Source organism: Galendromus occidentalis, unplaced genomic scaffold (genome assembly GCF_000255335.2).
Source record: "Galendromus occidentalis unplaced genomic scaffold, Mocc_1.1 scf7180000077446, whole genome shotgun sequence".
Taxonomy (NCBI): domain Eukaryota; kingdom Metazoa; phylum Arthropoda; class Arachnida; order Mesostigmata; family Phytoseiidae; genus Galendromus; species Galendromus occidentalis.
This window is the reverse complement of record NW_003805434.1, coordinates 347,372-372,361: the sequence shown is the minus strand read 5'-3', so window position 1 is coordinate 372,361 and position 24,990 is coordinate 347,372. Positions and strand designations below refer to the sequence as shown.

Here is a 24,990-nt window from a genome sequence, read left to right as displayed (position 1 = left end):
CTCCGAGCTTGAACCATTCGAGGGCTTCTGGGGGAAATCGGGGGGCTTTTTTGTCGTCATGGAAACGTAAAAGGCCAACAAAGCTCGGAAGTGTGCTGGTGATCTAGAATTGCGACTTCGAACATCAAGGCGGAACAGTAGGTATAATGTGCTCGGAAGGCGGTGAGCTGGTACGTTTGTAGAATCGTTTCAAGAAAACCCTTCCCGCGAGAGATTTCCCCGTCATTGGAGCCGACCGGAAGCTTTACCTGCTCTTCGGAATGCGATTCCCGCATAATAACATACGCTGATGCTTTCCGATTCTCGGGGATTCATTTACTTTAATCTGAGAACCGGGTTTCTGAAGCCCCGAAGTTTTCTCGTCTCGATCCGAAGTTGTTCGATGCCGGAAGCGACAGAAAGAAGGTTGTAGAAAGTAGCGGTTTCGAAACGTCCGAGACGTTGGAGCCGCAACGCTCATATCCCCGGGGAAATTTGCTCCGATGATGCGCGGAAATATGACATTTTCCCCAGAGGTATCCACAAGTGTGGACACTGGCGGCCTCTCCTTGTTTACATAATGGAGTTCCTCGAGGACTTCGTTCGTATACGTTGATTTGGCTTCTCGTGAATGAAGCTTCCGGTGGCACGCCGGCGGGAAACCGAAACCTTATCCTGAAACTTCATTGGTATTCGATCGAGACACTCCTGAACGTCCCGCGTAGGGCTCCGTAGCTTCTCGGGAATTTTCGAGCATCTACGCATGTTTTTCTAAAATAACATTTTCCCTCGAAGAGCTGGGTCTTGTGAGATCAGTCTTAGAACACGCGGGACAGGAATGTTTATGTCATCGAAAAGAGAGCACCAACCAACTAACCTTCGCCTGTTTTAGGAGAGTCTTCCCTGAAGCCATGAACTGGCTCGGCGTGTGTAAACAGAACGTTCTCTGTAATGTCGATGATTCGAAACAGGAGAGATTGTTGCTTTTGTTCGCGTCCCAGAGGAAACCAGTGTCGTGAGCGCCGCACAGGGCGATCGTACGTCAACAAGGGAAACGAGCAGGTTAGCTTGAAGTGGCCAGTTTCTCAGCATGTCAATTGTCCCTCTTGTCCTGGTTATATTCGCCGCTTATACATGCACACAGAAGCCACCTGCGACTTCCGCGCGAATGAACGAGCGAAATCGTCAGCCTCTTTTCTTAGCCACCAAGCGAAGGAGCTCATCTCGACGGAAATGTCAAGCTTTTTTCGGAGCTCGCGATGTGCAAGCGATGTGTCGCTTCCGATCCTTCTTTCATCATGACAGTCGCTCGATGTCTGTCTAGTCATGACCCCGAAATCCGACTTAGGCCCAGGGTACCGAGTCGAGACCCGGACTCTCGGCTTGAGTTCGGACCATGGGGTCTAGACCGGAGGTTTCTCGCGCAGCGTCGCGACAGAATTCGAGGTTCGAGAGAAAGGATTACGAAGGAGTGCGAGACAAGATGAGTGCGTCGAGCCATCGAATCACATCAGTGGTGAAGGGCGATCTGCAGTGTCCGTCGCGCTCGGCGAGTCTGAACGTGGACGGATCTCTGCTACTTCTCTGACAGTCGGAAGCCTCCAGCTGGCACGGGATTCGCGAGTGTTTGCGAGCTCCTTGTGTCTCGCATTCACCCCTTACCGTCTCGTTCGAATCAAACCGGGGAGATCTTCCGCTTCGCGAGCAGGACAACAAGGCCCGGTCGGACATGAGCGAGTGATCCAGCCAGGGATATTCTGGGTTCTAGGGGAACGGAACCCGCGCAGTTCCGAAAGGGAATAGCATGGGATACATCTGGGCGTGGGCATCAGGCCGCTCCAACCGAATGGTTGTCCGTTATCGAAATTGTTTACGGGCATGTTTTTCGTGAAGCGATGCTCGACGACGAGGATCCTACGGCGGATACCGCATCATCGATGAGAGCGAAATCGGACGCAGGGATTTTCCGTGAGCCCGCTCGCTCAGGATCCCATAAGCAACGATTTTGAGGCGTACCTAGTTTCCCATTTTCAAAGCGAAGTATGAGGATCTAAATGCTGAAAACCTCGGAACCGATGCTTGTACCTCGTTCGAGGAGCCTGGTGTGCGGATTGCCAAGTCTGAATCTCATTCTTCCATCGCCCTACTCCGAGCCAATCCTGGACGTCCACCAGCCCCGTTTCGCCGACCCCGGCGTAGATCCCCAGAAGGAGAATTTTCCAGGGAACTTCTGCGCCGGCCGAAACAGATGGGATTTATTGATTGGAGAATCTTCCAGTAGGTCGGCGATCAATCAATTTAGAAATCGCTTTTTTTCGGGCTTACGGCTCCAAAGTTCTTCTCCGTTTCGATGCGCAGGGCGCCGAAACGATAGAGCCAGGCTACGCGTGGCTCAGTCGAACTAGGTAACAGGGACCGGGAAGGGCGACGAGAAGAGGAGGGTTTCGCAGGCGAGGAAAAACGAGAATAGGGCTGCCGTCGGTCGCCGAAGAGATGGCGACACAAAACGGTGCGAATGAAAGCTCCTGTTCGGACTCCACCCAGAAGTCCGTCGGCACTCAGTCAAATTAACTCGCTCTGCTCACAAGGCGAAAGATCAAGTCTTGTCGGAGACGCTCACCTCCTCCCGAAACCACTTCAGAATTACATACTTTGCCCTTTGAGTGAAGGAGCGTTATTTCAATCGGGCCGACACTGTTTCGTGAATCAGGGTGCCCTTCATTTTATCTGGCGGGTTTCTCAGAGACACTTTGCAGACGGAGAGGTCTCCGACTGCTTCGAGGAGACGCCAGCGAGCGAGAGAGGCGAGCAAACAAATATTCAAGTCGAGCGAATAGGAATATTGTCGCAAGAGTTCCGCATGGCGACTCCTGCAGAGATTCCTTAGTTTGCGCGGAGGAAAAGGACGAACGTTATCGTCCTGAATTCCGCGGGCACGTTTGTGCGGAGAAGCACTGAAAAAGGATAATGACTCAGCAATCGGAAATATTAGCATTGTTTGTTCAGAGCCACCGAGTGTTCGCAGCGAGCGAGACGCCTCAAGCAAAAAGGCACGCTGCGCGGGCGGGCGGTCGAGCGATCGTTCGGCTCGCGAAGATGATGCTTCGACGCAACTCGCCCATTCAGGGCCGGCTCACAAGCTCGAATGCAGGTGTTTCGTGTCATCTGCATTGAATCCAATCAGGGTTGAGAAAGACGTCGCCACAAAGAGCTGCGTGAACAGGAACAGTCGACGGGAGGAAGCTGTAGTGGTGCCCCAGACGAAAGGGATTCTGTCCTTTCTGTGCTCCAACGGGTGGGCGGCAATCCGATTCCGCGCAACTAATTGATACACGACCAGGCAGAGGACTTACACGAACGGACTGGAGCTTTTCGTCCCAAAGCAGTTGTCGATACGGCAGCTGAGCGTGAAAAATGCGAGAAATCGGCTGTTCCTCCCTCAGCTGCCTGGAAATATTTCGCCTCGCTCGCCCGATGGAGCTTGGACCATGTGAGAAACCCCGAGAGAATGGATGACCCTTAGCACAGCTCGAGAGTGGATTCCTCAGGATCGGTTACAGAGAATTCTCAGGAAATGAAGTGAATGGGCCGACACTTCGCGCACAATATTCACTGAAAGAGCGACCGCCGCCGCTACGTCGGTGGAAAGGAGCGGACGGTAAGCAGTCTTTAGAGGTGACGGAGCGACGCCCCCTGATACGTACTGACACGTAAGCCCGGATAGACCTCAGAGTACGCGCCTTCGAGGGCTCAGTCCTCGTCCCCAGGCTCTGTCGGCCTTCTGTGATGACGCGTTCTGCATACGTGCGCGGTCGGAGCACGGCGATGAGGAGAATAGGCACTCCCCGGCAATTTCATCACCGATTTTCCCTGTCTTCGGACGGCACCTCATCGAACAGATCCTGGTCGAGAAAAAATGTTTGCCGTGAAGTCAGCTCCCCTGCATTGGTGGTTTAGACTGTAGACTCGCCCCCCTCTCCCCGAAGAAATTCTTCGGAGCCCTCGGGGAATTCGACAAGGAAATCGTGCCGATGTCGATTGGAAGTAAACTCGAAACTCGGAGAAACTTCCGGAGGCCACAAAAACGACTAGGCTACGTGGGAGTGCCTGTCTTTGAGTGATGATGAACCCTTGGAGAGAGCGCGGATGACTTCTTGGTCCGAGGAAGACTTCCCTAGGAAAGTGACTTCTCGTTGACGCTCCGTATTGCGCGCCCGATTTGCATAGCGGGGAGGCGTCTGCCAGGAAGCAACCACGCGGGAAACGAGCTAAGCGATGGAGATGGGGAACAAAGAGTGACTCTAATCAACCGCAAAGTCAGCCGTGCAGAAGCAAGAGCGAGTTTGTCAACAGAACGCAGACACTTTCACTGCGGTGGCGCGTATGGTGATGAAATACGCCTGTTCCCTCTGCTCTCCTTTTATACGCTACAGTTGAAACGTTGTTTATATCCATCAAAGGAGAAGGGCGAATTACGTTTTCATTCGCTCCGGCCATGTGGGAGCCAGCGTAGTCACGCACAATCCAAGCCTCGCATTGTGCGTCGCATCCAAGCGTTTTGTGAGAGCATCCGAAGCAGGCGCTAAAAATGAAAATTCTCCGAAACGGGAGGGCGTACTTCTCGTCGATCGAGGAAACCCTGACATTTGTGGGATGGGTTGCTTCCTGACTTCCGTTGGGGAAACAATTGTCCCGATCGGGCTGATGCAGATGGGACCAAAACGTAAATAGAGCAAAGAGCTGTACGTGTTGAGGTGGGCACTTTCATCAGAGCTTCGAGCGGCAAGAGCCGTGATTGTTGTAGCGATCGCACGCCATCAACTCCGAGACCAACAATTTACTCCGTTCACTAGTAGACTCTACGCTCCCTCGCGATCGCACGATTTATTTCGTGAAGTCGAATCCCCGTTTTGCGATCTGGCAAGTAACTTGATGCACATGTTCCTTGACGAAATTGGGGAACCCCGATAAGTCATGCGAGCATTCATAATTATTCCTGTGTATAGTGTGCGAGTCTCCGGTGCTCCGAAGGCTAAATGCATGCTGAAAGAGTCTTGGAATCAAGATCCGACTTCTCAAAGAGAGAACCCAGATTAGCGAAAACCAGATACCGTAAATATTCTAATTGAAGGTCCTGTTCTCTTGTCGGGGGATAGAAGATAAAGACGGGCAGTCTCCAATAGACGGGCAGGTTTCGGAGGGGTCGAAAAATAGACGGGCATGCCCTTCAATTAGAATATTTACGGTATGTCGATAAGGTAACAAGAGATTGTTCACATTTTCAGAGGCAGCAATGACAGGGAAGTTCGACTGGCCCTCCGTATCCATCGTTCTGTGTAAGTTGTTGAAATAAAGAGCTCTCGGACGACATGCCTCAGGCGTTATCCAGAGCGCACGAGAAACCGGGAGTCGTACTAATTGAATATTCATGTTTATCAGTCAATGCCAGAACCTCCAATCACTCCCTGAACTGGCAGATTTCACAAAGAATATTATCCCTCCTCAAGGTTCCTTATTCGTGGTGTCCGCCGGAGCGATCGATTGCTTCAAGTGTGTCTCGCACAACGGGGATAACCCGGCTTGTGAAGATCCGTTTCATCACAACTACACGACCGAACTATTGCACCAGCCGTGTCTCGCTGGCCGGAAAAGTCGTGAGGGTCTCTTCCCAGCCACCGCTTGCGTCAAGATAACGGGAACGTTCGGTAAGTACCGTGATTCCGATTGACCGAGTCGAAATATCATCATCTGGACTCGGCATGCCTTTCTGCTCCTCCAATCGTATATCTCCCGACTCTACAGCCCAGACTAATCAAACGGAAGAAGAGAGCAGTGGATCTTAGCCGAAGCTCCTCCTGCGTCGTCGGTATCGCATCTGAAGATCCGTCGACTAGAATCGGTTTGTTTAGGTCTATCGGTTCCGATCCGAGTCGGGGGAATCGGAATCCCTAATTGCCTTGTCAAAGACAGCAATACATCCCGACAAGCCCAAAAATAGGATGAGACGATGTTGCGATGCTGTCCTGCCGGAGAACAAAGCTCGACAGCGGCCGAGACGGACGAGGATAATGCGGAGTCTGTAATCGACGTTTGCTGCGGGTTTTTCTATTGGGCCAATTAGAAGACGGGGAGAAAAATCCCGAGAGAGGAAGCATCGAGACGGCCGATTCCCGTAACAGTAATCTGAGTCTGCGATCGGGGAAGCATTTTTCCAACTTGAAATCTGCTCCATTCGAAGCATCGGAAAAATTCAGATGATCCTCCCTCGCATTACGCTCGTTTGCGAATGGAACGATCCGTCTTCTTTCTCTTGTGTCGTTGTGATTACGTTTCCGCTCACCCACTAATAGATCATTGGAATGAGTAAGTCCGACCAAGTGGACGAGGATCGTTCTTGCCACTGTACCGCATCTTGCTGGTCCCGATGGGAGATATTCCGTCTCTCCAGCTCATCTCACGTCGGGAGGATGCTTTTTGAAAATTTTCGCTCCCCACTACCTGGAGGTGGCTTCGAGTAAGCGAAGCAGGGCGCCATACATGAGGCATTCATAATCCTCAACCGCTCTCCTCTTCTGACGGATCTGCATCCGTATCAAAGGCTCCTGAGATGCAAGCCCCAGGCTAAGGTCTCAAACAGTCTCATATTGCTGCGGTGCGGAATTTCACGGAGGTTCCCACCGACTGCGAATTTCGTTCTATTCCTGCCACACGCCCATGTCGGATGGAGCCATGGAATGGGAGTTCCTCTTCATAGGCTGAGTTTTGCCCCGCTACATTTTTCGAATAAGAGTCGTTTTTATTCGAAGGGATGAGTGATGAGTCAGTACAATAGCGGCCTAGCCGACCCCCACAAGGTCAGGCCCAGAAGGTAGAGAACCGCTGACATAATTATCCAGTTCTGTCAATGCCATGATTTCCCGATCGTCTATTCCAGAAGACTCCGGTGAATCGATGGTGGTACGGACCTGCGCTCTCGACTCCGGAACGTTGACAGTCGACACCGAGCTGGTTCGCATGTCTCACTGCGGCAGTTTCTACTTCGACGATCGCTACGTGCGAGGCTGCGTGGTCAGCTGTATGACAGACGCTTGTAATTCTACGTGGTCGCGGCGACCCTCGGCTCTTATGCAATTGATCATTGTCGCAATAATTTTGATGTCTTGCTGATCCTAACACTCACAATCAGTGGGTGATACTCCTCACGGGAACCATTATTGATTCTTCGACCGCAATGTTGAACACAGCGCAATGTCTAGTGATCTCAATCAAATTCGAGGGGATGGGCTCGTGAGCTATCGACCAGCTCTCCAGAAGTCTCCGAATGGCGTATCCGAAGGCAAAATGTAAAACAAGCTCGGGACCTCACCTGGAAGATCCGGTTCGCAGCGGGAGGCTGTCGCGATCAGACGGGACCAATGTGGACATTCTACAAGGATGAGGAGCTCCGACCCGGACCCTCAATCGGAGTAGGTAGCTTCCGATCCTCTCAGACCTGAATATGGGGAAAAAGCCTCGGGATACGAATGCCGGATCCGTACAATGGCATTTGGCGCATTCGAAACCTGTACCTCCGACCCTTCGCGATTGGCCAAATGGAATAATCACGGATTGCGTGAGTTTATAAACGGACGTCCCCCATCGAGCACTCATATGAATGCCGGAAGCGAAGTTCGGCACGAGAGGAAGGAACAGGGGCCATATCCGCGTGCTGTGGAACGTGGCTCGAGAACATGTTGTCTTGGATGATTCACGACCCCTGTTGGGTGTGTTATTTTTTCTCAATAATGGAGAGAGGAATGTTCAGGAGTTATAAGTTATCTTATGGATGAACGAAGTTTTCCGTGAGTGAGCATGTTCGTGCCTCAGCAGGCCTCCTGGAAGACGGCCTGAAGGTCGACGGCAGCTTCGCTTAAGCCGCGACGAGCGAATGAACACCGAAATAAATTCTCCCCTTTTCCTAATGTGTTCGTGTTGTCTACCTCGGAATGAGGTGCACATGGCTTCATGCTGAACTCGGGATCAAAGACCTTCTTCGTATACCCGGAGAAATACCAGAGAGGTCACCCTGGCTCGGATTCCGGGACAGAAAAGAACCTTCGGGCTCAAGGGAGCGCCTCGGATATGGAGTTGGCTTGGCGAAAACCGCTCGCCGCTAACATCATCGATCGCCGAAATGCCAGACTCTCACAGCGTAACCCAAACAAATCTGAGTGGAGCTATCGTTTGACGCCGAACGATCCCTTTCGGTGAGCGAGATTCACGGCAGCTCGTCAATCTACGACTTTGGCCTCAGGAAAATTCACATCCAGCTACAGTCGAACCCGCTTATGAGGAAACCAGTCAAAAATGAAGAACGGATATAAGAGACCGATCCCGATCCCCCGTTTTTGTTTCCTCACAGGGCTAGTTGTTGAAAACCTCGCTTATTAGAAACCCTGATATAAGAGGAAACCGAGCACAAGAGACAGTTCAGAAACCTCGGCTTCATAGAGTCCCATGTCGGAGACCTCGCATGTAAGAGAGAACCCTCTCAAGCAGAATTTCCGTTTGTTATTCCATGACTTCTCTTTCCCTCGAAAGACGCGCGAATGAGACAACTCGCGCCGATTCGCTGTTCGATACCATCATACTTCGCAGGAGCTCATTAGATCATACACCCTATGCATTGTGATACGGAGTGCGATAAACGCTTCTGATGAACTTCCGTAATAGACCACAATTTGCTCTGAAAATTATAGTCTCTCCACACAATCATGATATAGGCAGGCGATTCAAACGAGGAGGGCAAGATTCTGGTTTTTCATCGTCAAACAGTACCTGAGATATCAGAGAAACCGGATATAAGAGACCATTTTCGATTCCCGGAGAGGTCTCTTATGAGCGGGTTCGACTGTATCCATAGCCCTCAGAGGCTCGAAAGTGAGGAATGGCCAATAGTCTATGGTCTACTCCACCAGGATAAGACCTTGCAAGTTTTGGCTTAAGGAGGCGACCGACTCATCAACCGCTATGTCGAATCAGCAAGAGATCTCTAGGAGTCCGATGTGGAGAGAGACCGCGGCATTCAATCGCGGAATCGCAGGGACTCGATTAATGGATATGCATGCCTTCCACGCGAAATCCATCTGCCTCCCGTCGACAAGACGACGCCAACTTCGACCAGCTCCGTGGACATTCACTATACATTTCTCTGGAGCGGACGCAGTGTTCTCCCTCGATACTGGATGTACAGCCTACAATTAGCATATAACCAGATCTCCAAAGCAGAATCGAATCGTTCCATCAACTTTCGAATTGAGTGCTTTTTCTGTCGGGTTTCCTCGGTTGAGCATCCGACCGCCAATGAAAACAATGACGCGTCAGAGATCTCTGCCTCCTCGCCGCGATCCACTCACCATGTAGAAAAGATTTGAGCGTTTCGAGGCATTTATTCGACGTTTGAATAAGGCAGCGAACGGTAGGTTCTTCGTTTCTCATTCCTCTCCGAATCCCACTCCGAGCGGAAGTATCGAAAATCACGATAAGGAAACCGCTCAAAGTTGACGGATACTCATATTTGAAGGTCATCAACATGAGCCACTTCGACTTCTCCTCGGCAATCCTGATTAGTAAGTCTCGCACACCGAGCCCCTGCGCTCCTCCGCTCATCCCTTCTATACGATTCTCAACTCAGGGACAGAGTTAAGCAGAATACTCTCCAAGGGGAAACGATTTCGTAGCCCCGTTATAATGATGATGATGATGACTATAATACTAAGACATCGAGATGATGCCAACTATCGCGAGAGACATACTCAGGACACCCCTAGTATTTCAGCGGTGCTCATCGTCCTTTGTTGTTGCTATGGCTGCTTCCGCTGTTGCTGCCTTCGTAGAATAGTCCTTGTGGGTGGAGGAGTGAGTTCTGTTTACATTTGTGGCTTCTTAAGAAATGTTCATCTGTCGGCCCGATGGGAATCCAACATCGAGCTTCTTCCCATAACACGAATCTTGAGCAAAGTCGGCGAGGAGATCGGCAATGGAGCCTGGTATATTCCTCGGAATATGTGAAAGCCTCCGCTGATATCTCTCATGCATTCTAGGGCAATGCGCAGACCCACACCGAGGTCCACTTCAGCGGCCCGGCCATGCCAATGCCGATGCCGCAGGTCTCATCAGGCCCATCGCCCTACATGGGATCCGCGCCTGCCTACTCCCCAGTGTAATGATTGTGGTGGAAAAGCCCGATGGCTGCGAAATACGAGTGAATATACATAGAGTGCAAGTGGAATGCACGTCATCCGAGCTTTGCGTGTGAATCTGTATGATTACCTCTCTCGAGAGCCTCCGATAAATAAATGCGCAGTAGCTTCGTAGGCGACCGATAACATGAGTTCTGTCCGCGATGCGGAAATCACGGGTATACTACGAGCGTATTGTATGAGGTATGAGCCACTATCGTATCACTCTTGGGCCCTCACAACGAGGGCCTGAGTATCAAATCAGGGAAACTTTAGCTATACTCGAACGCACGGCTTTCCGTGTCGACCCCGCGCGTTTTCGCTCCGCATGGAGGTCGGCTAAATGAGACCTGATCTACAGGCTGCAGTCCTCGGTCTCACGGAGCATCATGCGATAGAGAAGTTTGATGGACCACAATAAGCAATATAAATAATGCCTGTCCATATTCTCCGGCCTCGCCAGCCAGGCTCGTCGGGATTTGCCGTGGAGATCATCCCTAGGAATTTTATTCTTTCCGTCGCGTCGGCGTCGATCCAAAGTCCAGGGGCCATCGAACCTCTCGGGCAACGGGAAACCACGAGAACGAATTCTAGCTGGGATTATCCAGAGCCGGCGAATGTTCGTCAGGGCTACAAGTACACCCGTGGAAAGAGCGACATTCTCTGATTGCTTCTCAATCTAGTGAAAGCGGTCTATTTTGATGAGAAGTTCTTCCTCGAGAATTCGGGATTGCACGCGGAAAGCTCCTGGTGAGTTTTGACCATCACGTCGATGTCTGGTTCGAGGGATACTGGAATCCCGATCCGGCACGACTGAAGCTCGCCACACACAGGGTGGGAGAACGATCATTGAGGATCGATCGAGGCAAGAGAATTGTTAGAATCTGAGAACACGGACAAGCTGGCGTCGACCCCTTCCGACGCCGTCGAGAGTTTTCCGCGCGTACTGCGCTCGATTCATCCGAGTATCTACCTTCAGGCACGGCGAAGCGGAGAATAGGGTGATAAATAGATTTTTATTGGTTTCTTCGGAATTCAAAATAAATCAGTCGTCAGTTATTTCAACCTTTTCAACAGCTCTGGTTCATAAGGATAGGTAAGTAGACAGATTTTTCCCTTTACGACGGCTGCTCTTGATGTCGAACGTTGCGTGGTGAGGCCAGACGGTAGCCAAAGTAAAATCGGTTGGTACAACAATTATAATACTAATAATCACGATGCGGGTGAATGAAATAAAATCAAAGGTGTTCTTGTTTTATCGTCGATTTATGAGCTACCTACTGCGTTCCACGGTATCGTCAGAATCAGACAGGCATCGGCATACGGCTGGGCCACTCCTCCCAGCCAATTATCCGGAAGCGTGGTGTGAGTCTGATTGTGACCGCAAGCCGATGAGGTTCTATCGGCGAACCTCCGAAGCAGGACATGCAAGCAGATAGAGCCAGTCCAGTATATGTCTCCAATGTTCGTCTGTTCCTCGAGTTGTTCGCTCTGGTACTTCCGATAATTGCTAGGCGTTGTTGTTCCGGGCGGGGTTCGCAGGTCTAAACAGACATGTCTGAGGCACAACCGACTTGTCAAGGGGAACCGATGCCGAAGAAGCTCCGTCGGAAGTCTCAGGGGTGATGAGACTCACTGACTGACTGACTGCCCCAATCACTTGCTCGACTCATTGATTGTTTGAGTGGTGAGCTGATGGCGTCTTGCGACACCGATTCGCATCCACAAGTCTTCGCTTCTCTCTCGCAGCGTGTCATTGAAGATTCAGGATATGCTTTGTGATGGTGGGAAGGGAGGCTTGAGGGTTGGGCGGGGGGCTCAAACGATGGAACGGCTACCCTCACGACAAGGATGAATTCCTGTCTAATGGAGATGTCGTTGAACTGAATTCGTTTTTTTTCCTCGCGGTTTGAGCCTGAGATCTCTCATCTCAATGCGGAGCGAAGGCGAGCCTTCTCTCATCTAAGAAAAATAGACATCACGATCATCTCCGGCATCCTTGACGATGCTCTTGAGATCGTCGTCGTGGTCGTCAACATTGTCGTTATCAACGTAACGTAACAGGTGGCTAGAACTTGAAACATCAACAAAAAAACATCGATACGCTACGACCTCGCTGAATCCCATAATTATCTAATTTCGTTTTTGACGAGATTCGAGCGCAAGCTGATTGCGTTTCCTCTCTTCTTGGACGAGCTCGAAGCTGCGATGTCCGAGTAATGTTGAAGGGGAGCTCATCCAAATGAGGTTCAGTGGTCGAATGGCGCTTATTCTCTCTTTCAGGGAAGCATGAGTGGATTCACTACGATCGTCGAATCATTTGTTCCCTGAACATTGTACGACCCCTACTATGTACCCTGATGTATGTCGGAGGTCGACTCAGACCCTCGAGTTTTGTTTGCTAAAGTTTTGGATTTGAAAATTTGGAAATTCGACTTCCGATTCTTGTCGATTAACTCTTGGAATATCATGATTCGTCTGTCTGGATTGAAAGACGCACACCAGACGGCTTTCAGATCATGTGATTAGGAGAATTTCTTCGAAGTTTAGACTCCGGCGTCAGACTGATCAGGGAGGAGCTGATCGAATAGGATGAATTTTCGATTCCGGGAATCCTCGGTTCCCACCGCTTTGAGATTTGGTCCGAATGTTCAATGCTTCTTCTTCATATAATCTTCATGCGCCTTCTTGACGATGGCCAGTTTGCTGTTCTCGTCCTGGATTGGCAGATCTTTATAGGGAGCTTCTTTGGTTCCGTGGATCATGAGAGTCCAGTCGAGTATCCAGCCATGATTCGGTTGTTGGGTTTCTTGAGAAATGTAAGCTTCGAGGCGCCACTTTCCTTTGGGGTCTTCGCCCCAAGTGTGAGTAGTCATGAACGGCCATTTCGAAAAGCCATCTCGATGATCATCGTCGTTGGGTCGACGACTCAGAATCATGGATCTGGTGAGCAATTGAGGAAGCTTGAATAACTTTCACTGGCAGCGCGACAGCACTTTGAATTCCCAGTCGATTCGCTAATCTCCACTATCCCGTATTGTCAATCAAGGCTCTGACTCAGAAACTCACCTGGTCCCAGATGGCGAAATGAGGTAGAGAGTCACCTCTCCGCGACGAGTCGAATTGAGGCTGAGAACAGCTTGAACGTGTTCAACGTAATTCACCTCGGTCTCTTTGCCTTGACAGGCCGTAGTTTCAATTTCTAGAATCACAGACTGGTTGGTGGTGAATTTCCTGGGGAGAGAAGTTATCGTTATCGATTGTGCTTTCTCGGTTGTGGACCGATGAGACTGATATCCTGGGGTTAAGGAACTCTCAATAACCCAAGTCTTCCTTACTTAGGTGAACGGATCAAACCGGCTTCGCAATGGTATCGAGGAGGCACAGTTTTCCATTCCTTGGCTAGAGCAACCATCGCTCCGGCATCCATCACACCGTATCCAAACAAATGATTGAATTCCAGTCCAACGCCGTTCATTTTCCAATGGAAGCGATTTTTGGCATCGTACAGGGAGTTCCTTTTCGACGTCAGGACAGTCAAATGCTGGATGTCCCTCCAAGAGAGCTGGGGACTGGAAATTCAGATTCAAGGATTCAGTAAATTCCGAGATTCGAGGATATCGTTGATCTAATCTGCCGTACTGGGATCGCCCGTTCGGCAGCTCATACTCACTTCGCTTCGAGCGCCAATGCGAAAACACCGGCGGCCTCCGGAGCGGCTGCCGATGTTCCGGAGTGAGTTTTTGTACATTTACCGTACAGGTCGGTGGTGGCCTGGAAACGAGTAAGCGGAGATCAAATCTAAGCAGCCTTCCGGAATGTACTAAATCGGGCCGACTAGAATTCAGGGCGGGGGTCTTACGCTCGTATATCCAGCTCATATGCCTATTCGAAAGCTCCGTGGAACTTACGACTCCGGTGTGAGGGTCTTTCGCGCCGTTTGAAAACGTTGAGGCGAGGGTGGACGAGCAGCTCTCATCGTAGTGAGCGTTTTCGCCGTTGTTGATCGCGGAGTTTATGCTAACTGTCCACATGGAGGCCGCGTAGCCGTCGCAGTTACAGTCATCCTCCTCACCTCCATCTCCAGAGGCCCACACGTAAATGTTTCCAAGTCCATGGCGACCCTGGAATCAGACGCAGACTCAATCCTCTAGAATACGATTATTCGAAGCTGCTTCTGTAGTATAGGGACCTTCATCGCCTTATTCATCTGCGTGAAGTTTGACATGCATGGGCGGGCTCGGTGTGAACTTTATTCGCTAATTTGAGTATCGGAGCGCGAAGTCTCGTCTGTCTGATCCGCTTGGAAAACTCATTGAAGGTCTTAAAATCCTCAGGTGCTCTGTCGAAATAACGCGCGTTGAATTCGTGCCCCGTCTGATCCCTAACAATCACGCAGATTAGAAGAAGCCTTTCGAGAACAGGATTTTCCGTGTCGGGGATTTGCTGAGTGAGTGCGAGGCAAGCGTCGGCGTCGTACGAGAACCCCCGAACAACCCCTGTAGCACTTCGCTGTGACAAGATCCCGAGATCGCGATACATCTGACCGAGGTATCTTGGTCACACGGTCGCCCACGCAAACCCCGCCAGCGGACTCCTGCTGGGATTCCGATAAGTCACTCGGCCTTGAGCCGATAAGAGAGGGCCCAATGATTAGCCGCGGAGGAAGATTCACATCCGGGACTCACCTCGTTCACTCCGCGGACAATGGCTCTCATCGTAGCATTTCGAGGACCGTCGACAGTTTTGCCGTCATCTGTTGGACCCCAGGACGCCGAGTAGATATCGATGAGGTTGGGCTCGTGTCCCATCGAGTTAGCTTCGATCAAATCGGTCATGTAGGGTTGATCGAGCATTCGGATCCCCGCAACCTGCGGAAGACGATTCCCGTCACCGTGAGGAACACCGCAGGGATGTAATAACGAGATGTCATCTCCGGTTGGGAGGAGCTGAAGCTTTCGGTCGGAAGACTCTCGGAAGTCTAGAACAGAGATCTAACCTTCGAGTTGTAGGCGACGCCAACACCGCAAACGCCATTGTCTCGTTTGGCGGCCACCTCACCGGCGCAACGGGTCCCGTGTGAATTGAACCAATCGTCTGTGTACCGGGGATATGGGAACGGATCGTTCCCAGAGAAATCGTACGATGCTCGAGCGTTCTGCAATCGAGGGAACGACAGTTTAGGTGATTGTCGGGAAGTCCAGTCTCGAATCGACCAAGAAGTCCTGTAGCGGATCCTAACTCTTTCGAGTGGTCTGATACGAGAAAGCTGACCAACTAGGACTCAGAGTCGAAGCCCGGAAATTTTTTCTTCCTGATACTCACGTAATTGTCCCGCAGGTCGGGATGCATATAGTCGACCCCATCATCCATGATGGCCGTGGTCACATTTCTCCCAGTGAAGCCTTGAGCCCATGCAGCTTCAACATTCAAGTCGAGACGTGGCTTGCCTCCGTTTTGCCCTATGTTTTTCTAGAAAGAAATTACGGTGTTATTCATAGCATCCCCGTCGAACATTCAACTTTCGAAAGTTCAGTGCCGAATATACGCCTCCGGCAATAGTTGTGCCAGACACGTAAGTCTTATCCGCTCCGCGAGACACTCACAAGATACCACTGGAAGGGGAAATACGGATCCGTCGGCTCGTTCTGGTGCTGTTGCTGAATCTCTTCGAGAACGGCGAGCCGCAGTCGGTTGTAACCCCTCTTGGTTCGTTGGAAGCCCGTCTGTTGTATTGCGAACCTCACCTGATGATAAAACGCTTCTCGAGTCAGATAAAACTTCATGATTCGCTCCTCTCTTTCCTGAGCACTGAATGTGGGGAATACCGCGCCAGAGCTCCATTCTAGCCTCGATCGTCCATCCCCAGGATTGGACTCGATGAGAAAGTTTTTAGAGAGAAGATCGAGTGTTCCGACATGCATGCCGAACGAGCGTGCCGAGCCCTCCAACGAGAGACGTGCGCGATCAGGAGTATCCGTCAAGAACAGAAGTGGACTCCTTCACTCGAAAGCGATGGAAAATCTTTGCATATAGAACGTGATTCATGGAGACGACTCCGTGGTGAGTGGCAGGGCCTCAATGATGAATTTCTGGCAGGAAAGGACTCGAGACCCTGGTTCCCTGGTCTGCGCGCGTCTGCTGACGCCTTGATTACCCCAAAAACTCTCACGCGTCCTCCACGCGGATCTGATTCACCCGAGCCAGAACAAGCCGGGTAGGAGAAAGACTACCGAGAGCACGGACAGCTGCTCTCATCGAAGCGTTTTGGAGCAAACGCTTCTGTTCTCGCAGCATTTTCCGCGAAACAAAAAGCTCATTTGCGTGCAGATTCAGCATGGTGGCCCGAGAGGGACTCGAATTCGAGAGATTGGATCTGGAGCGGTCTGGCATGGCGAGTCTAAATTTAGAATCCGAGATGAGCGCAAGAAATTCAGGGGATTTGCTCCTTGACGCATAGAACTGCTTCCAGAACTGACTGAAAGGGCTCAGTTTCAGCCCCCACTCCTCGGAGACCGACCGCGTGCTTGTCAAGGGAAGGGAGGGATCGGACGCAGTGAGTGATGGAATCCCTAAAGGGAATCGACTTGTGGTGCTCAAGCAAGATGTTTTACGGTTGGACTGCGCTGAGCGGGAGGTAAAGGAGCGATTCCGGAGACGTCAGAGATGGGAGCACTCGAAGTGGGCGGAAGGACGGCGTCAGGCATGTAGTCTCGAGCGAGAGCTCGTCAGACGGGAAGCAAACACTCCGAGTGCACCATCAGTCGGAGCTGACTCAACAAACGCGCAATATTAATAGCAGAGCACGGGTTGAAATACCAGTCGTGGAGCTCATTCGTGTTCCACGTGCCTTAGGACGCCCACTTCCATGTGCTCGATCGATTCGGCAAGTCACACGAAATTTCACAAGACACCCCAGCGAGGGGAATTCGAGCTGCAAATGATTGAGATCGTCCGGAAGCCGATCAATTATTCCCTCCCGCCGGTTCCGGCTGCCAGCCTTGGAACTCGGGCGGGAGAGACGAGTTCCAGACTAGGAGCCTATCGCGGAGATCTCCGCTAGAATCCTTGCTTTGTTTCCCATTCCGCTTTGTCTTGTGGATCTCCAACTTTCGCGAGTAATTCAAGGGATCGGGAACTCAATTCCAGCTCGTTGAACAACGAACTTTGGGGGGAGTGGCTGGATAAATCCAAACAATGAATGTATTCGCACGTTGGGGCTCTCCCGGAGATGATGGGGGCTGGAAGGGTGTAATTTCACTTTCCAATGGGTCGCTGCCGTTTGACGCAGTAGCTCCGAAGGTTATCACCTCTTTGTGCAATGGCTCCCATACGCGTCGATTCGATAGATTCCGCCGCGAAAATTCCCCGCAGGTGCGCGGTCCGAGTCTGTTCCCATGAGGCGTCCGGAAGTCGGTCCTCCGGCGTCCCCAGGTTGAACGAGTGGACCTCCGAACTCGTTGAAGACAACGGACTTTCAGAAGCCTCAGTCAGTTATGAGCTCGAGATGCGGGATTTCCGGGGCTTGAAGGTCGTTTCGACCCTCTGAGTTTCCATTGTGAGCTCCGGGACTCCGTAGGGGTGAGAATTATGAGTTTACTTACGTCTGGATGTGACTTCAAAGTGCGCATGTGGCTCAGACTGCGCCGTGTCCTCGCGTGTGGCACTGAGCGATGGAGAAAATGAAATTCTCGGTTTGACCCCAGCAGCTGAAAGGTGGAAGAGATTCGGTTCACATCATCTATCCGAGTCCATGGGGATAAGCGTCGACGCAGAGGGCGTGTTTTCTCGCATTCTCTTCCGAAGCACCACGCTCATAATTCGCTAAGACAACCTGTTTTCTATTGGCAGCCGTTCAGAGCGGATCTCTGAGGCGTTCTATCGGATTTTTCATCGTCGATCCGCTTTTCGGACTCCAAGCGTCCTTGTGGCATAATATCCAATATTGCATTCGAGTCTGCGCACTCGAGATCTCGATGTTCCTGAAATCGAGCTCGAAAGCTACGCCGACGTAGCAATCAATTGAGCAGAAGCCCACGGTCCCCAACCGGCGTGATTCGAGCCTTCTATTGACCCTCCGACTCGATCCGTTTGATTGGGAGGAAAGACGACATCTGATCAACCCTTTCGGCAATGACGTCCTGAGATGCTCCCTCTCCAACGCTCGCCGAGTTTCTACACAAGCCGCTTTCATGTAGATACACACGAACCACGAATGCTCGCCGATGACTCGGTCCGAGAACACTATTCACGACACGGCTTCCTTGTCGAGTTTTCCCCGTCTCCTCGTACCTAAAAAGTACACCTCGCAGCCGAGGAGCACCACTGGAAAATGAACAGTCTTTCCACGCGCTTGAGACCGAATGCGTTCCTTTTGTAGACCTTCAGAGCTGTCAATACTCGTTCGCCGTGGATTCGAGAACCTCTGAGTTCAAGATACTTTCAAAGGTATCAACCGATCGATAGCTCGCTTTTCTGGGCCCGTATCCGCCATCCCGCCAGGAAAGCCTCCAAGTCTGCTCCGAACGGGGATGCTCCAGGCGAGGGATCTGTCCTACATCGAGGCTCTCTCGCTGCGATCGTCGAGGTTTTGGGTGTGTAATTCGCGAACGACACGGAAAACGCGAAAATCTATTTGAGGCTCCAGAACACGGTGAATTCAGATCTCGTGTCCTGCCACGTGAGGCTTGTCGTGGATATATTCCCAAAAGTCCCACCGATTCGCTGCCGTCAGCCTCTTCGGTAATGATTTGGGGAGAGTGTCGGTAAGATAACGGTCGGCGGAGTCTCTGTGCAGATTTCCATCAGGGCCGAACAGACAAAGAAATGAGCTTAATTGGTTTTACGGACAGTCTTCTTATTACGCCTGCACGGAATGCGGACCGAGGACCGTCTTCGATGATGATCTTATTAGAGTGCGGGCACATAGCAACAACGAGCATGGCGGACTACTCTCTCCGAGCGCAATCGCTCGTCGCAGAACGAACACTCGATTCTGTCATTCGGATCGCGACTCACAAACGATTTTCTCCCTGAATGCTTTCATATCCGCCGATCCGATGCTCGGGCCCGACGGCCAGAATTCCCCCTGATTCCCGCATCGTATGAACGGCAGTGCATCGCAATCATCCGGCTCCCGTGGTCTGTGAATCAGGAGAAGATCATTCCGAGGAATTCCATTCGGAGGAAAGAAGCCGCGCGCCGAATCCGGATCGGAGCTCCGCGCATCGAGCGAAACTTTCTGAATTCAATTCGGAATTTAATTTTGGAGGCGAGAAGCTCTGTCGGAGGCCATCGATCCACGGGAAATAGATCGTTACGGCGAACGAGCACGCATATTTCGAAATGGAAATTATATTTATCTCCGGGTCTACGGCAAGCCAGCTCACCCGGTAGCCGAAACTTTCGTTTTGAAACCGCCACACCGACACTCCGCATTTCCTCGAGTCGCGGTGGTTGAGGATGAGCCATTCCCGTGACCGGGACGGAGGTGACGTGCATTTCGCCCTCTGAGCGAATCGGTGTATGCATCTCATATCAGCAGACAAACGGTTCTTCTCTCGAGCTGGGATGTCATCGATTCCGAGGGCGGGAAACGATGACAGGGAGCAATCGACGGAGTACTGTTTGTTCGTTTCTGGCTGAGTTATTTCTTGTGAGTCCGACTGTCTTCGTGCTCCAAGTGGAAGCAGACGGAGATCATTCTGGCGGTGCTGTTCGGGGCGACAGCGATAGAAACAAACGCGCGAACTAGGGCCAGTATGGTTGAGAATCACTCGGATGTCCTCAACTTCCCGGATAGAGAAAGCCGCTGAGATTGCCGCTGCATAGCCCAGAGGTTGGTTGGTTTGCATGCATGTAAGACCGCCAGCCGGGAGGAATCAAGTGGTCGTCGAACACCCCACAGTGACGATAGACCCTCTGTTCCTCGGGGCGACATGACGTTGGTCCGCAGGGTGTCCGTTCTCGCTTGAAGTCGCGCCGAGCTTTGCGTGTAAGAGAATCGAGGCCAACTTTCCTCATACCGCGGTACCTCGTTATCAAGCTCGCGGATATAAACGGGAAAGGGGATTTTTCGCTGCGCATAGACCCAATCCGGGAATGCAGCTTTGGCTCTGTTGCTTGAAGGTGCTCGGATTGTCTCCAACGCACTCACTGCGTGACAGACTCTCCGTGACGTCGCGCGCCGGGTCTTGTTCCGGTGGCGAATCGATGCGAACGCTTCCCCCGGGCATCCGAGATTGAGAAGTCGCATCGGAGATACGAGCGGAGAGCGTTCTTCTCAGGAAGCTCTAGCCGTCGATGACACCCACTCGGGAAGCCGATGAGCGCTTCGTTTCAACAAACATGGAAAGAAATTCTAGCCGGAAAATTGGGGTGGAGTTCCTCGGGGAAATCTTCGCGGCAGATCAGGCAGAGTGCATCGAGTTCAGAGGATTCCATCTCGGCACGGAGTTTCGAACCGTCTCGGCGATTCCCGAAAGAACTCTTCTCAGCCCGATAGAAGTCCCAAGCACCAGACGCTCTTGCTCGCGAGGCCCCTACGAACTCGACGACAACGCGACCTCTAATTGAAGCAATTTCATCTGTTCCCGATGGCTGGCACGTAATGAGTGGATGTTAGTCGTCGACAGAATTTCGAGGCCGCGGCGTCTGCGAACGTGTCCTGGAGCGGATCCCATCGCAAGACGTCGATGCACGAGCTGCCTCAGCTCGATGGTCACCGCCGCGCCGTACACGACCTGCTCATGTCTCAATTCGGTGTCTCCACTCTCCGAAAATCGCCTAATCCCATGCGATGCTGCTAGCCATCGGGAACGGTTGAAGAACTCTGTCAGATCCGATGTCCGATTATTGCAGTCTGGTCCCGACGGCTGTTCTTCGCTCGGAGCTCAAAGAGCTGTTTAGCTCAACCGAGCGTCGATTGGCGCGACGGAAGGAAAAAAAGCGTGACCGCGTGGGCATCGGTCAGTGCCTACGCCGTGCGGTACCTTGCCCCCATCCAGAGCGCGAGAAAGGTCGCGCATCGGGTTCCCGCAGCTCGATACGGGCTCGATGAATTCTGTTCCGCATAGTAAAATTTTGCGTCCGCTGAGAGTGACATGGGAACGGTCGACCGGAGGCGCGAAGCCGCCCATGCCAGAACGGTGTCGGACCGGCGTGAACGGCACCACCATGACACAAGGCGGAAATCCATTAATTCTTGGTAGACGCCAAAATCAGCGTCCGTTCAGATCGGCGACCCTCAGACAGCGAGCGTAGTGTCTGCCCGCATCTGCAGTAGGAGCACGTCGGAGGGAGAAACTTGAGTGTTTTTGATTCAATTAACCTAGACTCATCCGTTCCTCAACAGAAGCCATATTTTTAGCTTCCATATGTTACGGGCCGACGAGTAATGAACGACAAAGCTTCCCGTAGCTGAGTTTGCGGTCTAAGGACGGATAGTTGGGCTGGACGAGACTGTTGCTGACGTTAGGAACTCTCGGCTTGGTCGACACGGTCGGCATACGGGGAATGGTATCCGAAAACTTCATCTCCCCCGAGAACTTCGCGGGAATTCCGGAGCGATTGATATCTCTCTTCACTCGACGTCGCAGCTCCATCCTCCCAGAGCTCGCTCCGCCACTATTCACAATGGGCTCCCCTCAGTTCTGACCGAGCGTTATCTCCCGAACTGCACAGGCGGTTCAAATCCCCCCAGGCCATTCAAGTACAGCGGCATCTTCAAGAGCGTTTTCGGCAAACGCAGAGCTTTACAGCTCAGATTTTTTTCGACAAAACGTCCTGACGGCCAAGTCTCGGCATGAAACGGCCGAGCCATGCCAATGTTAGTGCCCCAGATGGACGGCGCTGTTTCTCCGTCTCATCCCGATCTATCCAGTGGAAACAATGGATAACCGGCTGCGATATGCATCAGATCTCCCACTTATCATCCCACACGTTCACGTTGGGACGCGTGGATTTGTCGACTTGGACGAACGCCACTGTCTGGAATCGACAGGTCTCGAATGACCGAGTCGCACCGACGACCCACGGAGTATAATCTCCGTTCCTGCTCCGCCAGATCGACTCTGCTCCAGGGTCGCGAGCTCGTCCATATGTTCGAGCAAGTAAACGATCTTCTAGAGTTGTGAGCGAAAGCTGGTCGCATACGCTGAAATCGGCTCGAAGCCCATATGGTGCACGTTGCGTCTAATCCTGTCGATGAGCGGTCCTATGGAGAACGGCATTTCAACATCCGGCGCACGTCTCCAACGCGTCCAACGACGTGGGTTCGATCGGAGGGACGAGAACCTCGACGCATGCTCGTCGAACATCAACCGGAGAGCTCATCGGGAGCCCCCACCCACAAACGTGCCCCGTCGGCGACGAGCGCAACAGCGTAAATATCATCGCCGCCGACCACCGATGTTCAAGATGGCCACCATAAGCCGAAATCGAGAAGGGGCCGAAATTCTCCCCGAATCTTACGTGACAAGAGCGTGACATCGACTTACCTTGCCCAGATTGATGAAACCGTGAAGGTTGGCAACGCCGGACGCCTCCTTGAGAGTCATGTCGCGTCGGAAGCGGACCAGAAATGAATTGGTGAAAACTTCATTCCTCGGAAAGCCTTCTACTTCGATCTGCCAAGCCGCGACAAGGACCACCAGGGCAAGAGCCCTGGAGGCAAGCATTGTGCTTAACATGAAAGAAGTTAGCGACGTCCAGAAGGCTATCTGCGTCCTCGTACTGCGACTACTCTTCGTTGTTCGGTGTGGCGGAGGCAGGCAGGCAGGCAGGCACTCCACTCAGGAGGAGTAAGGCCCTCGGACTGACGGACTGACTGGTCCCCTCCACTCGAAGCTGCGCGCGCAGCAGGATGTGACGCACGAAGACCGTCTGCTAACATATGGAGGGACAAACGAAGGAAGCCCCTTCACTCTTAGTCCATGGTAGCAGCAGCAGCGGCGGCGACGGCTGCGGCGGCGGCAGCAGCAACAGATAACAAACAAACAAACCGAAGCACGGAGGTACGGAGAGATTCATTATTCCTCGCGCATGAAAAATTCACGGTCGAGTGGGCAACTTGAGCTGATCGTGCGGTGGACTTGCGCCTTCAAATGGCGCAACCTTCACAGCTGGCTATTCCGTACCCACGAGACGTGATGAGGAAGTCGCACGGCATAAAAGGATCGCGGACGCGATTTGCAATCTTGCGAAACTCTGGCCGGAAGCTCCCGTTGGGTCTGATCGACTTCCAGACGGTCGGATGGGAGTCCTCGTGGACCGATTTCTTAATTTCAATAATTTCAGAAATGAATAATTTTAGAAAATTATTATCAAGATTATCTCCGATGTGGCCAGCCATCCCCGAGCTCTAAGATACCTGCGAGAGACGAATATAGAGATAAAGGAGAAAATAAGAAGCTCGGTCGGAACCCCGTTACTCGTCGTCCGTCATCCCGCGCCGGTCTTGGGCTCGGAGACTGAAATCAAATATTCTGTCGCGCCTAATTCCGCTGAAAGCGAATCCCTCATTCCGAACTTGTTGAATTATCCCATGCGGAACTCCCTCCACAGGGGATATTGGTCGTTACGGAAACTCTCGGGTCTGCTCCCTACAGAACATCAGCGTTTCGACCTTCGACGATATCCGGCACAGAATTCCTCTGGAACCCCGACTTGGAGCCTTTTTTTCATAACATCCGAGATCCGAGGAGGCACGCGTTACGAAATGTGGAGATCAAGGTTCTCTGAGGAAAGAGAGAGAGTCGCGATTGTCGCTTGTTAGCTTATAAAATTCCCCTACCGTACTCTTTAATGCACAGGCAATCAAAATCACTAGGGGCGACCCATGAATTGTTAAATCCTTGCAAGTTTCGGACCACCCTTTCCTGTCTCGGTTTTTGGGTTTCTAGGCAGCGTGTGTGAGGGGGCGAATAAAATGATCGAGGGACCGTTTTCCCAGATGGAATCTCCCTCTCCCGAATAAGTCATTCTCCGTGGAAATAGCAGGTTCCGAGACGGTATAGGCCTCGTTCATGCTCTCGCTGGGAAGGCTCTGAATATGTATCCGATCGAGGAGGGATTCAGATGAAAAGGAGAAACATTTGCTCGTACTGCTGAATAGACTTGCTCAGCCACTGGAGTTGGAGTCCTATTCCTCGGAGGCGTATGCTTACTACGTCGTTTCCATGTTCCGCAGTAGCTTTAGCCGAAAGCTCCGAGGAGGCTCAATTTTCTCTTCCACGGATTCCAATCTCTCGAGCCAGAGGTTGTTTCCGAGCGGGCTGGCGAAGAATGCCTCTGATGTCGAATATTCTGAGGTTATGAGACTCCTTAGCGACGAACATTCTTTGTGCCGTATTCCGATGTCCCGAGCGCACCGGGACTGGAACAACTGCGGAGAGCTTTTGCCTATTCCTCGTGCGACCTCATTCTCGAGCGGAAAGCGCCGCTATCGAGGCGAGGATCCCAGGAGGGAAGAACGCGGATGCAGAGACGCATTGAGTTCATCCCCATCATCCCCATTATTGTGTTTCTCCATGGTCGTCTGTTCCTCGTTCGGGCAAAAGCTCGACGCGTCCCCTTCAGACTCCCGATCCAGTAGAGCGGGAGTTGTCCTGTTCATTTATTTCCACGGTTTACACGAATCTCTCTGCCCGCACATACAGAGCCGCCTATTCCTTCCGTGTTTCGCATGCGGGATAAGCTTTTTCAATCAACCTCCAGAGTTGTGCCCTGTCTCGGGACCTCTTGCCGGATTCACACCAAGCGGGAAGCTGTTCGGTGCCTTAGGGGCAGCTAC

General features: G+C 52.0%; 3 protein-coding genes across 3 annotated transcripts; 2 read left to right on the top strand and 1 right to left on the bottom strand.

The window, feature by feature from the left end:
* The first annotated feature begins 5,272 nt into the window (after positions 1–5,272).
* On the top strand, positions 5,273–7,146 carry LOC100906847 (uncharacterized). Its single transcript, XM_003743465.1, has 3 exons — positions 5,273–5,315; positions 5,487–5,684; positions 6,914–7,146. The coding sequence occupies exons 1-3, from the start codon at positions 5,273–5,275 to the stop codon at positions 7,144–7,146; spliced, it is 474 nt and encodes a 157-aa protein (XP_003743513.1).
* A 331-nt stretch (positions 7,147–7,477) lies between these two features.
* On the top strand, positions 7,478–10,239 carry LOC100906703 (uncharacterized). The gene is made up of 5 exons (XM_003743464.1): positions 7,478–7,591; positions 9,382–9,436; positions 9,542–9,587; positions 9,789–9,876; positions 10,062–10,239. Exons 1-5 carry the CDS (start codon positions 7,478–7,480, stop codon positions 10,182–10,184), a joined length of 426 nt encoding a protein of 141 aa, XP_003743512.1. The 3' UTR covers positions 10,185–10,239.
* A 957-nt stretch (positions 10,240–11,196) lies between these two features.
* Positions 11,197–23,121, bottom strand: amon (prohormone processing protease amontillado). Its single transcript, XM_003743463.2, has 11 exons — positions 22,697–23,121; positions 17,804–17,908; positions 15,806–15,946; positions 15,525–15,671; positions 15,199–15,357; positions 14,888–15,070; positions 14,111–14,323; positions 13,873–13,973; positions 13,538–13,771; positions 13,269–13,433; positions 11,197–13,142 (listed from the first exon to the last, which is right to left on the bottom strand). Exons 1-11 carry the CDS (start codon positions 22,886–22,888, stop codon positions 12,851–12,853), a joined length of 1,932 nt encoding a protein of 643 aa, XP_003743511.2. The 5' UTR covers positions 22,889–23,121; the 3' UTR covers positions 11,197–12,850.
* Between the last annotated feature and the right edge of the window lie 1,869 nt (positions 23,122–24,990).

Excerpts from the sequence above, each read along its gene's own strand:
- LOC100906847 (XM_003743465.1), top strand. The coding sequence starts at position 5,273 with ATGACAGGGAAGTTCGACTGGCCCTCCGTATCCATCGTTCTGT. Across the intron at positions 5,316-5,486 it reads CTCCGTATCCATCGTTCTGT|GTTCCTTATTCGTGGTGTCC; the intron begins GTAAGTTGTTGA and ends TCCCTCCTCAAG. Across the intron at positions 5,685-6,913 it reads CAAGATAACGGGAACGTTCG|AAGACTCCGGTGAATCGATG; the intron begins GTAAGTACCGTG and ends CGTCTATTCCAG.
- LOC100906703 (XM_003743464.1), top strand. The coding sequence starts at position 7,478 with ATGGGGAAAAAGCCTCGGGATACGAATGCCGGATCCGTACAATGGCAT. Across the intron at positions 9,437-9,541 it reads TTTGAATAAGGCAGCGAACG|GTCATCAACATGAGCCACTT; the intron begins GTAGGTTCTTCG and ends TCATATTTGAAG. Across the intron at positions 9,877-10,061 it reads TAGTCCTTGTGGGTGGAGGA|GGCAATGCGCAGACCCACAC; the intron begins GTGAGTTCTGTT and ends CATGCATTCTAG.
- amon (XM_003743463.2), bottom strand. The coding sequence starts at position 22,888 with ATGTTAAGCACAATGCTTGCCTCCAGGGCTCTTGCCCTGGTGGTCCTT. Across the intron at positions 17,909-22,696 it reads GTTTCATCAATCTGGGCAAG|CTGCTGGGGTCAAACCGAGA; the intron begins GTAAGTCGATGT and ends TCCACCTTTCAG. Across the intron at positions 15,358-15,524 it reads CCGACCTGCGGGACAATTAC|AACGCTCGAGCATCGTACGA; the intron begins GTGAGTATCAGG and ends CCTCGATTGCAG.